At 60.6% G+C, this 15,453-nt stretch overlaps 1 protein-coding gene across 6 annotated transcripts in view; it reads left to right on the forward strand.

Moving 5' to 3' along the window:
• The window catches only part of HSPG2 (heparan sulfate proteoglycan 2), a 102,354-nt gene that overhangs the window by 73,813 nt on the left and 13,088 nt on the right, over positions 1-15,453 (forward strand). For 5 of the 6 annotated variants that reach the window (XM_089899486.1, XM_089899476.1, XM_089899467.1 and 2 more), the window contains 30 exons: positions 337-462; positions 608-760; positions 841-983; positions 1,310-1,445; positions 1,526-1,680; positions 1,899-2,049; positions 2,785-2,972; positions 3,058-3,199; positions 3,642-3,793; positions 3,971-4,106; positions 4,204-4,355; positions 5,493-5,628; positions 5,765-5,916; positions 6,287-6,425; positions 6,517-6,668; positions 7,260-7,395; positions 7,513-7,664; positions 7,869-8,007; positions 8,622-8,773; positions 8,987-9,134; positions 10,174-10,325; positions 10,747-10,888; positions 11,218-11,369; positions 11,756-11,897; positions 12,024-12,164; positions 12,494-12,628; positions 12,881-13,062; positions 13,604-13,799; positions 14,050-14,229; positions 14,523-14,783. In XM_089899486.1, coding sequence (XP_089755612.1) covers positions 337-462; positions 608-760; positions 841-983; positions 1,310-1,445; positions 1,526-1,680; positions 1,899-2,049; positions 2,785-2,972; positions 3,058-3,199; positions 3,642-3,793; positions 3,971-4,106; positions 4,204-4,355; positions 5,493-5,628; positions 5,765-5,916; positions 6,287-6,425; positions 6,517-6,668; positions 7,260-7,395; positions 7,513-7,664; positions 7,869-8,007; positions 8,622-8,773; positions 8,987-9,134; positions 10,174-10,325; positions 10,747-10,888; positions 11,218-11,369; positions 11,756-11,897; positions 12,024-12,164; positions 12,494-12,628; positions 12,881-13,062; positions 13,604-13,799; positions 14,050-14,229; positions 14,523-14,783 — 4,623 coding nt within the window. The remainder of the gene's footprint in view (positions 1-336; positions 463-607; positions 761-840; positions 984-1,309; positions 1,446-1,525; positions 1,681-1,898; positions 2,050-2,784; positions 2,973-3,057; positions 3,200-3,641; positions 3,794-3,970; positions 4,107-4,203; positions 4,356-5,492; positions 5,629-5,764; positions 5,917-6,286; positions 6,426-6,516; positions 6,669-7,259; positions 7,396-7,512; positions 7,665-7,868; positions 8,008-8,621; positions 8,774-8,986; positions 9,135-10,173; positions 10,326-10,746; positions 10,889-11,217; positions 11,370-11,755; positions 11,898-12,023; positions 12,165-12,493; positions 12,629-12,880; positions 13,063-13,603; positions 13,800-14,049; positions 14,230-14,522; positions 14,784-15,453) is intronic. The other variant, XM_089899468.1, reaches the window with a different exon arrangement.

The raw sequence follows: 15,453 nt of genomic DNA on the forward strand, positions 1-15,453 counted from the left end.
AATTCAGATTTTGTTCTAAAAGCCACGGACAGGTCTTAAGTGGAGAAGTAACAAGACCCCACTGACTTTTTTTTTTTTTTTGGCCACGCCATGTGGCATGCGGGATCTTAGTTCCCCGACCAGGGATCGAACCCACGCCCTCAGCAGTGAAAGAGCAGAGTCTTAAACCCTGGACCACCGGGGGATTCCCCCATTGACATTTTAAAGGCTCCCTCTGGCTGTTCTATGGACAAATGGCCACGAGGGGCTAGAGTGGAAGCAAAGAGAGCGGCAAGGAGGCTGTTGCCATGGGTCCCTCCCCACCGTGACCACATATGCTTTCTCCTCCCTCGTCAGCCTCGGCCACCCCATCTTCCCCCGTGGTCTCCATCCACCCGCCACAGCTCACAGTGCAGCCTGGGCAGCTGGCTGAGTTCCGCTGCAGTGCCACAGGGAACCCCACACCCACCCTCGAGTGGACAGGTGAGGCCGTGGCGGGTATGACAGTCAGGGCCTGGCTCTCCTGCATATGGGGGCCAGCGGCAGGACTCTAGGCTGTGGACTTCAACCCCTGGGGGGCCTGGCAATGCCAATCCCAGTGGGTGCTGACCCCACCTCTCCACGTCAGGGGGCCCCGGTGGCCAGCTCCCTCAGAAGGCCCAAATCCATGGCGGCATCCTGCGCCTGCCAGCCGTCGAGCCCTCGGATCAAGCCCAGTACCTGTGTCGCGCCCACAGCAGCGCCGGGCAGCACGTGGCCAGGGCCGTGCTCCACGTGCACGGTGAGAGGATGGGGCTGAGGGTGGGCAGTTGGGAGCTCATGGCGGCCCAGAGAGGTGTTCTCACAGGGCTCTGTCTGCAGGGGGCAGCGGGCCTAGGGTCCAGGTGAGTCCAGAGAGGACCCAGGTACATGAAGGCCGCAGCATCAGGCTGTACTGCAGGGCTGCGGGTGTGCCCAGCGCCACCATCACCTGGAGGAAGGAGGGGGGCAGCCTCCCCCCACAGGTGAGGATATCCGTGCGGTCCAGGCCCACGGGCTCAGCGGAGTCCTAGCACTTGCCACCTGCCCCTCCCATCTCCTCTTCTGGTTCCCTTCACTTCCAAGATGGTGCCCTGCTCAGACCTCCCGCTCCGTGCGTCCCGGTGGGTGGCAGCCGTCAGCCTCCTGCCCTGCTGCCAGGCTCCGCCCTCCTTGGTGCCCAACTGGGGCCCTCATATTGGCTCGGAGCTTGCCTCTACTCTTTATGCCCCCTCCTCCTGCCCTCCCTGACTAGCCCTTGCCAGGCTGCCTGGGCCCCTCGGTGGCTGACCCTTCTCGCTGTGTGTGGCAGGCCCGGTCTGAGCGCACAGACATCGCCACACTGCTCATCCCAGCCATCACTGCCGCCGACGCCGGCTTCTACCTCTGCGTGGCCACCAGCCCCGCGGGCACCGCACAGGCCCGGATCCAAGTGGTCGTCCTTCCAGGTGCGGGGCCTTGGGGCTGCAGGAGTGTGAAGGCAAGCCAGGGTCCCCCCGAGGCCTACTCACTCCCCCTCTGCTCCCAGCCTCAGGTGCCAGCATCCCGCCAGTGAGGATTGAGTCCTCATCACCTTCCGTGACTGAAGGGCAGACACTGGACCTCAACTGCATGGTGACAGGGCTGGCCCACAGCCAGATCACATGGTACAAGCGAGGGGGCAGCCTGCCTCCCCACGCCCAGGTACGAGGGTCCCTGAGCCCGTGGCAGGGGACCTGGGGATGGTCCTTCACACAGCCTGGCACTCTGCACTCTGCACGAGCAGGGTCCGCCCTTATTTCCCTCCCTCTTCAGCTTCCCATGTGGGGTGGCTCCGAGCAGAGGCAGGCACTGAGGCACGGAGGGAGTGCTGACCGCGGCCTCTCCCCACCCTCACATGCCTCTGTCCTTACCTGGCCCAGGTACATGGCTCCCGGCTGCGGCTGCCCCACGTCTCACCAGCTGATTCTGGAGAATACGTGTGCCGAGTGGAGAATGAGTCAGGCCCCAAGGAGGCCTCCATCATCGTCTCTGTCCTCCACGGCAGCCATTCGGGCCCTAGCTACACCCCAGGTGAGGAGCCAGTGGGGCTGGGTGGGGGCCGAGCCCTCCAACCTCCCCTCTGTTCCCAAGGCTGGTGTCTGTGGTCCCTTCGATGCCATCAGGACAAGAAGAGGCACTCCAGGCAGGTTGCAACCCTCCACTCCCTGCAAGGAGAGATGAGGGGACTGAGGGTGGGGACAGGTTGACCTGACTTACCTGGGACCCCATGGGGAGGGTGCTGTTTTCAGAATTCATCAAAAAGCAGCAGAGTCAGGGTTGGACACTGAGTTGGGAGTCAGGCTGACCTGGATTCAAATGCTGGCTCTGCCCTTTATCAGCCTTGAACTGGTTATTTTACCTCTGGGGCCTCAGTTTCCTCACATGTGAAATGGGGACAGCAGCACTACCATGTAGTGCGAGTACACGGCGTGCACTCTAAAGAAGGGAGTTGTGGCATTATTGTCTGCGTCCTTTGGCCCCGCCTGGGCGCTAAAAGACTCTGGTTCCCTGCAAGCCAGAGCAGCTCATCACAGATCAAGGAGTCATGCATAGGCAAATGGGCCTTGAACTCCAAGTTGAAGGTCAGAGAGGGAAAGAGGGGTCTGGCTGGCCCTGCTGAGGCAGAAAAGCATGGTCCCAACCCTAGAAGGCCTCCCATCTGCCCTCCCAAGCTAGGGCCTGGTCAGATCCCAGGGCCCTCTGCTCCAGGGCTGCAGGGCTGGGGCTCAGGAGCCCAGGCCTCTGACCAGCTCCTTTGCCCCCCAGCTCCTGGTGGCGCCCCAGCTCCTGGTGGAGCCCCAGCTCCAGGCAGTAGTCAGCCCATCCGCATCGAGTCGTCCTCCTCTCATGTGGCCGAAGGGCAGACGCTGGATCTGAACTGTGTGGTGCCCGGGCAGGCCCACGCCCAGGTCACGTGGTACAAACGTGGAGGCAGCCTCCCCGCCCGGCACCAGGTACAGCAGCCCCCCAGGGCCAGCCCGCTGGAGGGGTTGGATGGAGCCGCTCAGGCCCCTCCTGACCCTCCCTGTTTGCACTCAGACCCACGGCTCACTGCTGCGGCTGAACCAGGTGTCCCCAGCAGACTCAGGCGAGTACGTGTGCCGCGTAGTCCTCGGCTCTGGGCCCCTCGAGACCTCCGTCCTAGTCACCATCGAGGCCGCCGGCACTGGCTCCATCCCCGGTGAGTGACTGCCAGTGACAGGGCAAGCTGGGGTGGGGGGCGCTGAGAGCCTTCCCAGGTGCTGAGGCCCTAGTGACTCCCGTTGCTGACGCGGGGAAGGGGGTGGCAGGAAGCCACACTGGGGCAGGAAGCCCACCTTGGGGCTGGCCACAGGGCCGGCCCGGGAGGACTCCACTTCTCTGAGTAATCTGCCGTCTTCCCATCACTGTTCTCTCTGGCCACATCACTCATGTTTTTGCTCCTCCCTCAATTATCCTCATCTCTCCCACTTCCTCGCTCCCTCTGCAAGGCTTGGCTCCTGCCCCAGCCCTCCCCTCAGGGTTGCTCAGCCGAGGACCTCAAGCCCAGGCCACTAAACCCACAGGCTGAGCTGGCTCCAGGGTGAACAGTTCTTTCCTTCCCTTCTGGGGAGCGTCTGCTACCCTCGCCCCTTTCCCCACAGCCCCAGGACCCGTCCTGCCTGTCAGGATCGAATCCTCATCCCCCACGGTGGCCGAGGGGCAGACCCTGGATCTGAGCTGTGTGGTGCCCGGGCAGGCCCATGCCCCGGTCACGTGGTACAAACGTGGAGGCAGCCTCCCCGCCCGGCACCAGGTACACAGTGGCAGAAAGGCGGGAGGGGGCCAGCCAGGCCAAGCTGTGGACAGTGGGTCGGCGGGGGCAGCCTCTGAGCTGAGGGGCTGTCAGTTCCCAGCTCAGTGGAACAGGGTGGGGGGTACCTGCTCAGCTCTGGGAAGCCCCCGTCTCACACCCCTGCCCATGGCTGTCCAGGTCCGCGGCTCCCGCCTGTACATCTTCCAGGCCTCACCAGCTGACGCAGGCGAGTATGTTTGCCGGGCCAGCAATGGTGTGGAGGCCTCCATCACAGTCACGGTAACCAGGACCCAGGGAGCCAACTTCGCCTACCGTGAGTGGGACTTGCAGGCTGCGCTTGGACAGAGAAAGGGGTAAGGCGGGGGAAGCTGCAGAGAACTGGACTGACCAGTGACCGTCTTCTCTCCCAGCTCCTGGTGGCACCCAGTCCATCCGCATTGAACCCTCCTCCTCTCATGTGGCCGAAGGGCAGACCCTGGATCTGAACTGTGTGGTGCCCAGGCAGGCCCACACCCAGGTCACATGGCACAAGCGTGGGGGCAGCCTTCCCGCCCGGCACCAGGTACAGGACCGGAGGATGGACAGGCCAAGAAGGGAAAAAGAGGGAGGCCACTAGGGAGTGGAGGTCAAGGGTAGGGTGGGTTGGAGGCTCCTCTGAGACGGGGAGGCCTAGGACCCCATTGCACAGGTGTGTGGGGCAATGGTCCCAGCCTCTAGGACCAGCCAGCCTAGGTGTGACTGCTGCTTCCACTACTTCCTCGCTTGTGACCTTCAGCAAATCACTTAATCTCCCTGTACCATATTTTCAGCATCTGTAAAATGGTAATAATTGTACCTCCCTTACAGAATTATCTTAAGGATGAAATGAATTAATTTATATGCAAAGTGCTCAGAGCTCTGGCTCATAGAAAGTGCTATGAGCTGTTACTACTGTCATATCATCAGCTATTTTTTTTAATATTTATTTATTCATTTGGCTGCGCTGGGTCTTAGTTGCAGTGTGCAGGATCTTTAGTTGCGGCATGCGGGATCTTAGTTGTGGCATGCAGGATCTAGTTCCCTGACCAGGGATCAAACCCGGGCTCCCTGCATTGGGAGCACGGAGTCTTAATCACTGAACCACCAGGGAAGTACCATCGTTAGCTGTTATTATTGATATATTTTATAGAATTTAGGATGCCACTGATTGCAAGATGCACCATTATTTTATGTACCTCTAAGGAGAAACAAAAAAACTGTCATTTGTAATTGTAATTCACTGTGAGATGCATCTTGATTTCAGAGACTTTAAAAAGTATGTCTAGGGAATTCCCTGGCAGTCCAGTGGTTAGGACTCCATGCTTTCACTGCCAAGGGCCCGGGTTCGGTCCCTGGTTGGGTAGCTGGGATCCCGCAGGCCACACAGTGTGGCCAAAATAATAATAATAAAAAATAAAATAAAAATAATATGCAGGTTATCTTCTCCATCCTTTTTTTTTTTTTAAGTGTGTAAGAATTGATGGAGTGTGGTATTAGTGTTTGCCCAGTTCCCCATGGCTCCTCTGGGCCACCCCTCACTCCTGGGACAAGACACCCGCTTCACCCCTGAGCAGGACAGAACTAAGAGCCAGTTCTCAGGTTCAGAGTGAGGCAGGGCTGCAGGTTATAGGTGCAGGGGTCCTAAGAGGGCCCCTTCTGACCTCACCTTCATTCTGGCCAGACCCATGGCTCACTGCTGAGACTCTACCAGGTGTCCCCAGCCGACTCAGGCGAGTATGTGTGCCGCGTGGTAGGTGGCTCAGTGCCCCTGGAAGCCTCTGTCCTGGTCACCATTGAGTCTGCAGACTCTGTGCCTGGTGAGTGGTGCTGGGGGGAGGCTTCCCACTGCAGCAGTGGCAGGACCCCAGAGACCAGCAGTCCCTACCTTCACTCACACCCTCCCCTCCCCCTCTCCTCCCAGCTGGGGATTGACCCTCTGCCCTCTGTCCCCAGCGCTGGGGGTCACCCCTCCAGTCCGGATCGAGTCGTCCTCCTCACACGTGGCTGAAGGGCAGACCTTGGATCTGAACTGCCTGGTTTCTGGGCAGGCCCACGCCCAGGTCACATGGCACAAGCGCGGGAGCAGCCTCCCTGCCCGGCACCAGGTAGGAGGTGGGGTGCTAAGGGGGGCCTGAAGGACCCTCGAGACTGCGGAGTAAAGGAGTAAGGAGCTTTGAGTTTGGACACTGCTTTGCCCCTTGCCTGGCCAGTCCTTTGACTTCCCTGATCCTCAGTGTCCTCATCTGCCAAATGGCCTCACACTGTCTACCTCACCTGCCCCATGGGCGGCAAGTGCCGGTCCCCCACTTCTTCCCACTGGACCCAGTCCCAACCCTCGGGCAAGGGAATTGAAGGGTCATGAACGGTGGTTCTCCCTGGAAGAGCTTCCCTAAAGCTCCATCTGGCCGGGTCTGGCTGGGATGGGTACCAGGGAAGGGGGTGGGAGCCTGGCTGTGAACCTGCCTCCCCTCCCAGGTACATGGCTCGAGGCTGCGGCTGCCCCAGGTGACTCCAGCTGACTCCGGGGAGTACGTGTGCCGCGTGGTCAGCAGCTCGGGCACCCAGGAAGCCTCCGTCCTCGTCACCATCCAGCAGCGCCTCGGCCCCTCCCGCTGTGAGTGTCTCAGGGGTCATAACAAATGGGCTGGAAGGGCCCCTCCACCCTCAGTGGCTCCCACACCCTGCCTTCCATCTCACCCTCCCAGCCCAGAGTGTGGTGTACCCCGTCCGCATTGAGTCGTCCTCAGCCTCCCTGGCCAACGGACATACGCTGGACCTCAACTGCCTGGTGGCCAGTCAAGCCCCCCACACCATCACCTGGTATAAGCGTGGAGGCAGCCTACCCAGCCGGCACCAGGTATGGAACCAGAAGGCAGGGAGGGCAAAAGCTGGGGTCACCGGCCCTGACGGGAATCAGGAAGAGCTGTCAACAGCCCGTCTGTGCTCATTCAGTCATTCAACAAACATTGAGTGTTCTTGCTGGACAGGCCCTGGACCAGTGCTGAGGATATGGAGATAAGTCCCACTGACCTCAGCTGGATCCTGTACTTCACTCACTCACCACATTTCACTGAGAACCTGCTCCAGGCCAAGTCCTGGTCCTGGCACTAAGGATTCAAATGGAATGAGACCACTGCCTGCCCTCAGGGAGCTCACAGGCTAAAGGGCTAGGCAGACATGCCATGTGACAGCGCTATAATAGGCGTCACCGGGGAGGGCCTCAACGGGCTTTCTGCAGGGGTGACGGGTGAGAATAGTCCAAAGGCTGGAGACACTGTCCACCCAGCCCAGAGCCTCGGGAAGGCCACCGAGGGAGTTCTGAAGGAGGCCAGGGTGGAGGCTACCCCAGACAAGGCAGTGAGGCTCCCGGAGTCCGGGGGAAGCAGCAGCGGCAGCACCTGAGACATGGAGGTGCTGCCCGCACCCCCTGACACCTGCTCCCCCTCAGATCGTGGGCTCCCGGCTGCGGATCCCCCAGGTGACGCCCGCGGACTCGGGCGAGTACGTGTGTCATGTCAGCAACGGTGCCGGCTCCCAGGAGACCTCGCTCATCGTCACCATCCAGGGCAGCGGCTCCTCCCACAGTGAGAACTCCTAGGGCAGGGGGTCTAGGCAAGTGGGTGCGGGGGAGGCAGCGAGGTGCCTGGCACCGTCACTCTTGCCTGACTCCGGCTATGTGGTGCATTCCTCTCTGTCCCCAGTGCCCAGTGTCTCCCCACCAATCAGGATCGAGTCCTCGTCCCCCACGGTGGTTGAAGGGCAGACCTTGGATCTGAACTGCGTGGTCACCGGGCAGCCCCAGGCCACCATCACGTGGTACAAGCGTGGGGGCAGCCTTCCCACTCGACACCAGGTACAGAGTAGATAGAGCCTGGCAGCGGGGTGGGCAGTTCAGGGACAGCCCCCCATGGGCGAAGAACCCGAAGCATTAGCTGGCAGTCCTCCTTCCTGCCGTGGGTAGACAGAGGGTAGCCTCAGCCGGTCTGATGGAGGAGGCCTGAGCCAGCCGGTGACCCCTCAACCCCTTGACTCCCTTCTTCCTTATCCACACCCCTAGGCTCACGGCTCCCGTCTGCGGCTGCACCAGATGTCCGTGGCGGATTCAGGCGAGTATGTGTGCCGGGCTAACAACAACATCGATGCCCAGGAGGCCTCCATCGTGGTCTCAGTCTCCCCCAGCACCGGCAGCCCCTCTGGTGAGTCTGATGAAGACCCAGGAAGGGACTGGGAGACGCAGGTACCAGTGTTTCCCGGGGAGGAAAGGCCCCGTAGTCAGAGCCCTCAGACGAGGGTGGTGGTGCAGGACGAGGGCTCAGCAGAAGGATGCCAGGGTTCACATCCTGCCTGCACCACTAGGTACCTTGAGGGAGTGACTCTCCCCTCTCAGCTTCCGTACCCTCATCAGTGAAGTGGGGATGTCGATCATTCCATCCTCAGATACGTCCGATATGGTGGCCACTAGCCATGCGTGGTCATTAAAATTAGTTAAAATTCTAAATTCACATCCTCACATTTCAAAAACAAAGTGCACAGCAGCTGCACATAGCTGGCTGCCACTGCACTGAACGGTGCGGATGACAGGACACTTCCATCATCGCAGAAAGTATGTGAGTTTTGTGAGGACTGAGTGAGTTAATGCACGTAAGGTACTTAGAACAGTGCCTGGCATACCGTAAGTGCTTAATAAAGTGTTAGCTATTCTTACCACCTTGGGAGGGTGGAGGCTTCTACAGTTGAGGCTCCCACCAACCCGGGTGTTCCCAAATCTGACCATGACCAAAGCCCCGACTTGCTCTTTCTGTGCGCCCAGTCCCTGGTGCGGCCACACCCATCAGAATCGAGTCGTCATCTTCACACGTGGCCGAAGGGCAGACCCTGGATCTGAACTGCGTGGTCCCTGGACAGGCCCATGCCCAGGTCACGTGGTACAAGCGCGGGGGCAGCCTCCCCACTCACCACCAGGTATGGGAGTTGGGGGCAGGACATAGTGGGAGGGCTACTGGATGTGCGGGCCCTGGCTAGGGGCCTGTCCCCCAAGCTCTGCCCGGGAAGGAGGGCCTGGGATCCCCTGTGGGGTGCAGTGCCTGCCTGCGTCAGAGGTTGGACCCTGCCCCAGCCTTCAAGGATTCCAAGCGCCATCTCCTTCTGCTCCTCTCCCGTCCTGTCCCTGCTCAGGCCCACGGCTCACGGCTACGGCTGCACCAGGTATCCCCGGCTGACTCGGGGGAGTACGTGTGCCGCGTGGTGAGCAGCTCTGGCCCTCTGGAGACCTCAGTCCTGGTTACCATCGAGGCTTCTGGCTCTGGCGCTGTTCTCGTCCCTGGTGAGGATCCCTACAGTGGGGCTGGGAAGCAGGAGGAGGGAAGAAAGGAGGGCTCGAGAGCCAGGTCAAGTGGGCTTCATCCCTAGGGCCCGAGAGCACGGGCTGTGGAGTCCAGCTCGTGTGGGCGTGAGTCCCGGCTCCTCTGTCCACACTCTGAAATGTTACACAAGGGATTCCTCTCGGTGTGTCACTTTCCTCATCTGTAAAGTGGGGCTAGTAGAGCTCTTGCAGCAATTACACGAGTTCTTTAAAGGCTGGGATTGCACCTCTGGGATCTGAGAGGGTGATTTTAGGTGGTGCCCTGATTAAATATTTTTTTATATTAATAGTGATAATATTAGGCAAAAAACATCAACACGTCAAACCTGTCATGATTGCATGGAAATCATTGCCTATGATGGGGCTGTGTGTTTAAGGGTTTTCTTAAGTGAATCAATTGAAAGTGTAAAGGAACTAATAGCACAGGGAGCACACGGCTGTAGCAGACACCATGATAATAGTACCTGAATTGCTAAGTAATGAACGTGATATGCACTTACCAGGTGCTGGGCCCTGGTATTTTTACACACATTAGCTCATTTCACCGTCACAATAACCCTTTGAAGTAGGTATGATTGTTCTCTCTGTTTTACAGTTGGGGAAACTGAGGCATGGAGAGGTGAAGTAGCTTTCCCAAGGTCACACAACTAATAAATGGCAGGGCTGGGTTTTGAACCCAGGCAGTCTGGCCCCAGAGTCTGGGTTCTTAGCCCCGTACTACTCAAGTCTGGGAAACGTTAGTGATCTGTGTGGAGCTGCCTGGCCCTGAGCCCTGGCCGCCAGTGGTGCCGGGAGCACAGAGGATGGTGGGACCATTGTCTGGGGCTGGGCTGGGAGAATGAGGCGCCAGGCTAGCCCAGCTGCTCCAGGCTTCAGGGGAATGGGAAGGGGGGTATCAAGGCCGTCTGCCTGTGGCCTCTGGCCTGACCATCTGGGCACCCAGGGGCAGGGGCTGAGGACACAGGGAGCCCCAGCTCACTGACTTCTTCCTGTGCCCCAGCCCCGGGCGGAGCCCCACCCATCCTCATCGAGACGTCCTCCTCCCACGTGGCCGAAGGGCAGACCCTGGATCTGAAATGCGTGGTGCCTGGCCAGGCCCACGCCCAGGTCACATGGCACAGGCGCGGGGGCAGCCTTCCCGCCCGGCACCAGGTATGGAGCCTGGAGAAAGCAGGATGTGGGCATTCCCACCCCACCCCGTCCCCTGCCCGGGAGGGAAGGTGGCCCCAACATCCGGGGCTTCAGGAAAATGGCAACAGGAGATCACTGGGACTCAGGAGTTCAAGAACAGGCTGGGCATGGTAGGGCCGTCACTGGCTGCCCAGTACCTTGGTGCAAATTAGAAAAGGACACCTCTTACTCAAGACACTGGGCTTTCTCCTGCCAGGAAAAGCATAATAGTAAACATACCCCACAACGTCCAATGTCAAAGGGGGTCACCTTTGGCAGGAGGCAGCGCCCGCAATGGTGCACGACAGTCCTGGGGTACAGGTGTGAGAGGGCTGGGGCGTCTGATGGCCTTGGCCACCAGCCCCCCGGCTCACTCTCCCCACTCTCGCCCCACCCTGGCCAGGTCCACGGCCCCCTGCTGAGGCTGAACCAGGTGTCCCCTGCCGACTCTGGCGAGTACTCCTGTCGAGTGGCCAGCAGCTCAGGCACTCTGGAGGCTTCTGTCCTGGTCACCATCGAGGCCTCCAGCCCAGGCCCCATTCCTGGTGAGTGACAGGAGCGGCGGGCGGTTCTGGGCACAGGCTTGGGGGCCCCTGCCTGGCCTTGCTCCCCCTGCTATCCAGCAGGGCTCTAGCCCTCGGCTCCAGGAAGGTCCTCCAGCCCCTCCCCCAGCCACTGGGAACCAAGGTCTCACCAGGGCATCTCAGCCCCCAGGGGACAGAGACCCTTCTTAGGTCACTGGTGCTCAGCCATGTCAGTCCCTCTCAAGCCACTGCACCTCCAGGAGGGCCAGCTGGCCCTCGGTGCCACCGCCTTAGGTCTCTGCCTGCACCCCCGGAGCCGCCCCTTTCTCACCCACCCATTGTGCCCACAGCCCCAGGACTGGCCCAGCCCATCTACATCGAGGCCTCCTCCTCCCATGTGGCCGAAGGACAAACCCTGGACCTGAACTGTGTGGTACCCGGGCAGGCACATGCCCAGGTCACGTGGTATAAGCGTGGGGGCAGCCTCCCCGCCCGGCACCAGGTACAGGGGCCAGGTGTGGGGAGAATTCAGGGCAGGCAAGTTTTGACCTGCAGTTGCCGTCTGCATCCCAAACCTTCTTCACACAAACCCTGGCATGCTTGGGGACCCCAGGGGATAAAATACTTTGCGGGGAGGAGTTCAGCAGCCTGGGAATTGAGAGACCTGGGTTTTTCTCCTGGCTTTGCTGCTGAATCATCTCCTACAGCAGTTACCTCTGAAAAGGGGATGGAGTGGACTTGTAGGATTCTGTGAATGAAGCTTCCTCATCTCCACCAGCTGGAGCCCTGAGCTCCTGAGAACTCTTGGGCACTGGCACAGCCGGGCTTGGGGACTTGCCCTGTCCCGAGTGCTCTGGCACGATGGCCACCCTCTCCTCACTCCGACAGACCCACGGCTCCCGGCTGCGGCTCCACCACGTCTCCCAGGCCGACTCCGGAGAATACGTGTGCCGTGTGGTTGGCGGCTCGGGCCCTGAGCACGAGGCCTCCTTCACGGTCACCGTCCCGCCCAGTGCAGGGTCTTCCTACCGTGAGCGAGGGAGACACCACGGGCAGGGGGAGGCGGGGAGACACTGGGGCCGAGGAGTGGGGAGGGGAGGCGGGGGAGCCCACCCAGCCCTGCTGAGCGCAGCCCTCTGCCTCTGTCCTCCCCCAGGCCTTAGGAGCCCTGTCATCTCTATCGACCCGCCCAGCAGCACCGTGCGGCAGGGCCAAGATGCCAGCTTCAAGTGCCTCATCCATGATGGGGCAGCCCCCATCAGCCTTGAGTGGAAGACTCGGAACCAGGAGCTGGAGGGTGAGCCGGGGGGGTGGGGGGCTGGAGGCGGGTGTGAATGCACGAGGCTCACCACTGGCGGCTGGGCAGAGCCGACCATGGCACCAAACTTTCTGTGTGACCCCGGGTAAAGCCCTTCCCCTCTGGGGACTTGGTGTCCCTATCTGGATGGTGAGAGGGCTGGACCCAGGAGTCTCCAAGGACTTGTTTATCAACCATCTGTGACCCTGTGAGCTGGATACACCCAGACTGGAGGGGTCGGGGCCATGGGGCACTGGTGTGCCTACTGGCAGTGCCAAGGCAGGAGGACACCCTCACTGACCACACCCTCCTTGATGCCAACCCCGCAGACAATGTCCACATCAGCCCCAACGGCTCCATCATCACCATCGTGGGCACCCGGCCCAGCAACCACGGTGCCTACCGCTGCGTGGCCTCCAATGCCTATGGTGTGGCCCAGAGTGTCGTGAACCTCAGCGTGCACGGTGAGGGCCTTCAACCCCGTGGGCTCTGACTTCGTGTTTCCAGCCCTGATTCCGAGCTCAGAACCTCCAGGCTTAAATCCAGCCTCTGCCACTGCCTCCCTCTTGGGCATTCTCCCTCTCTGAGCCTCGGTCTCTACATAGGTGCAGTGGGGAGACTAGTGCCCACTGGCAGTTACTGGTAAGGGGGCTGTGACAGTGCACATGACCAGCAGAGCCCTGCATGTGTATCAGTGGTGTCATTCCTCTGGGCAGGGCCCCCTACAGTGTCTGTGCTCCCCGAGAGCCCCGTGCGGGTGAAAGTGGGAAAGGCCATCACCCTGGAGTGTGTCAGTGCTGGGGAGCCCCGCCCTTCTGCTCGCTGGACCCGGATCGGTGCCCCCACCAACTTGGAGCAGCGGGCACCTGGGCACGTGGACAGCCACGCGGTGCTGCAGGTGATGTCAGGGGGGTCTCATCTCTGGATCTGAGGCCCAGTCAGGGCCCGTTCTTGGGCAGTTGCCTGGAGGAGAGAGTGGTGGATGGACAGATGGGTGATGAATTGGTGAAGAAAGGGAGGGATGAGATAGGTGGATGATGGCTAGATTGGAAGACAGTCAGGAAGAAAGAAGGAAGGTGGAAGGAGGAATGGGTAGAAGGATGGGTGGTTGGGTGGGTAGCTGGATGGATGGGTAGATGGGTGGGTAGATGGATGGATAGATGGAGGGATGGGTGGGTAAATGGGTGGATGAGTGGATAGGTGGATAGATGTATGTATGGATGGATGGATGATGGATGCATGGATGGGTAGATGGGGGGGGTGGATGTGTGGATGGATAGACTAATGGGATATCTTGAGTGTGAGCCCTCAAGCAGCCAGTCAAATAGGAAAGCTAAAAACAAAGGGACGGGTAGAAGAAAGAGGTGAAACCAAGCCAGAGGGCTGATGCCAAGGTCCCCCCTCAGTGGCCCGATGACCAACATCCTTGCTTCTTCCAGATTTCGTCAGCTAAACCATCAGATGCAGGCGTCTACGTCTGCCTAGCTCAGAATGCACTGGGCACAGCGCAGAAGCGAGTGGAAGTGATTGTAGACACGGGCACTGTGGCCCCAGGGACTCCCCAGGTCCAGGTAGAAGAAGCCGAGCTGACTGTGGAAGCTGGACACACGGCCACCCTGCGCTGCTCAGCCACAGGTGTGGACGGGGGCTGGCACACAGGGCAGACAGAGCAGCGGGCCCTGGGGCCTGAATTTAGACACAAGAGACCTGAAGAGGATGTCATGCTCAGGAAGGGGGCTTTGCTGCTGGCAATCTCCCAGCGATGGCTGAGGTGCCCACTTTGTGCCCCCCATGAAGGAGCAAGCTGACCCAGGTCCCTTCCTGGCCATCCCACCCCCAGCCAGTCCTGGGGCAGCCCACCAACCTCTGCCACCCCACTCCACAGGCAGCCCCACGCCCACCATCCGCTGGTCCAAGCTGCGCTCCCCGCTGCCGTGGCAGCACCAGCTGGAAGGTGACACGCTAATCATCCCACGGGTAGCCCAGCAGGACTCGGGCCAGTACATCTGCAACGCCACTAGCCCTGCCGGGCATGCGGAGGCCACCATCGCCCTGCATGTAGAGAGTAAGGCCCTCGTCCACCCTCCTCGCGCTACCCTCTCCGCACTGCGTGGAGGTCTGAGCCCCCCAGCCAGGCCACACCCTGGACAGAACTCCAGGAAACCTACCTGGAGGGTCACGTGCACCTCAGGCCCCGGAGCCTGCCCTAACCTAAAACCCACGTCCCCTCCTGGGACCTTGGCTTCCCTCATCCCCAGTCCTCTGGACTCCCCGTTCAGCTTCCCTAGTCCTTTGGCAAGTCGCCAGGGCCCAGCACCTGCTCCCATCCTGACCTCTGCTCTGTGTCTCCAACCCCAGGCCCGCCGTATGCCACCACAGTCCCGGAGCACGCCTCGGTGCAGGCAGGGGAGACGGTGCAGCTCCAGTGCCTGGCTCATGGGACGCCCCCACTCACCTTCCAGTGGAGCCGTGTGGGCGGCAGCCTCCCTGGGAGGGCGACCTCCAGGAATGAGATGCTGCTCCTTGAGCCTGCGGCCCCTGCGGACTCAGGCCGCTACCGCTGCCGGGTCACCAACAAGGTGGGCTCAGCTGAGGCCTTCGCCCAGGTGCTGGTCCGAGGTGAGCAGCCCCAGCTCAGGCTGGGTAGAATGGGGTCAGCTTTCCTCCAGGCGCTTGTCCGAGCCTTTCACTTACCCCTCCGCTGGTGCCAGGGGACCCCCACCTGGGGCATGAAGACCGCCCCCCCCCACTCCCCTAGCTGGAACACCTTCTTTTCCCCCAGGAAGACCCCGGTCACTATTCTCAGCAACTCTAGCTCTCACTGCTGCATCCCTCCCTTGGCATTGACCTCATACTGCCAGAGGCTATGTTTACATGAGTGCCCCAGCCTGCCTCGCCTGCCAGACGGAGGATGCTCAGGGCAGGGCCTGGACCCAGCCATCTCAGCAGCCCCGGGCTTGTCCACCACAGCACCCAGAATGGGCTGCATAAATGCTGGACGGTGACAACAATGAATGCGTGATAGGGCAGCACCCACCCCCGGATGCCCAGGGTTTCAGTCGATCTCCAGAGAATCCCACATCTCCGTGGTCTCCTCAAGAGCCTGGACTGAAGTGAGCCCAGGTCCTGGGTTCAGTGCACAGCCCGATCACTTGAGAGTTGTGTGAACTTGGCCAAGTCAGCGAACCTCAAGCCTCACTGTCTTCACCCTGTAAAGTAGAGGGGACAATGCCAGCACCTAGGCTGACTTAGAAACGGACACATATGTAGAGCCCGTGGCACCTAGTAG

Source organism: Delphinapterus leucas, chromosome 1 (assembly GCF_059928025.1).
Source record: "Delphinapterus leucas isolate spDelLeu-1000000601 "Yukka" chromosome 1, BTC_Dleu_Yukka2, whole genome shotgun sequence".
NCBI classification, from domain to species: domain Eukaryota; kingdom Metazoa; phylum Chordata; class Mammalia; order Artiodactyla; family Monodontidae; genus Delphinapterus; species Delphinapterus leucas.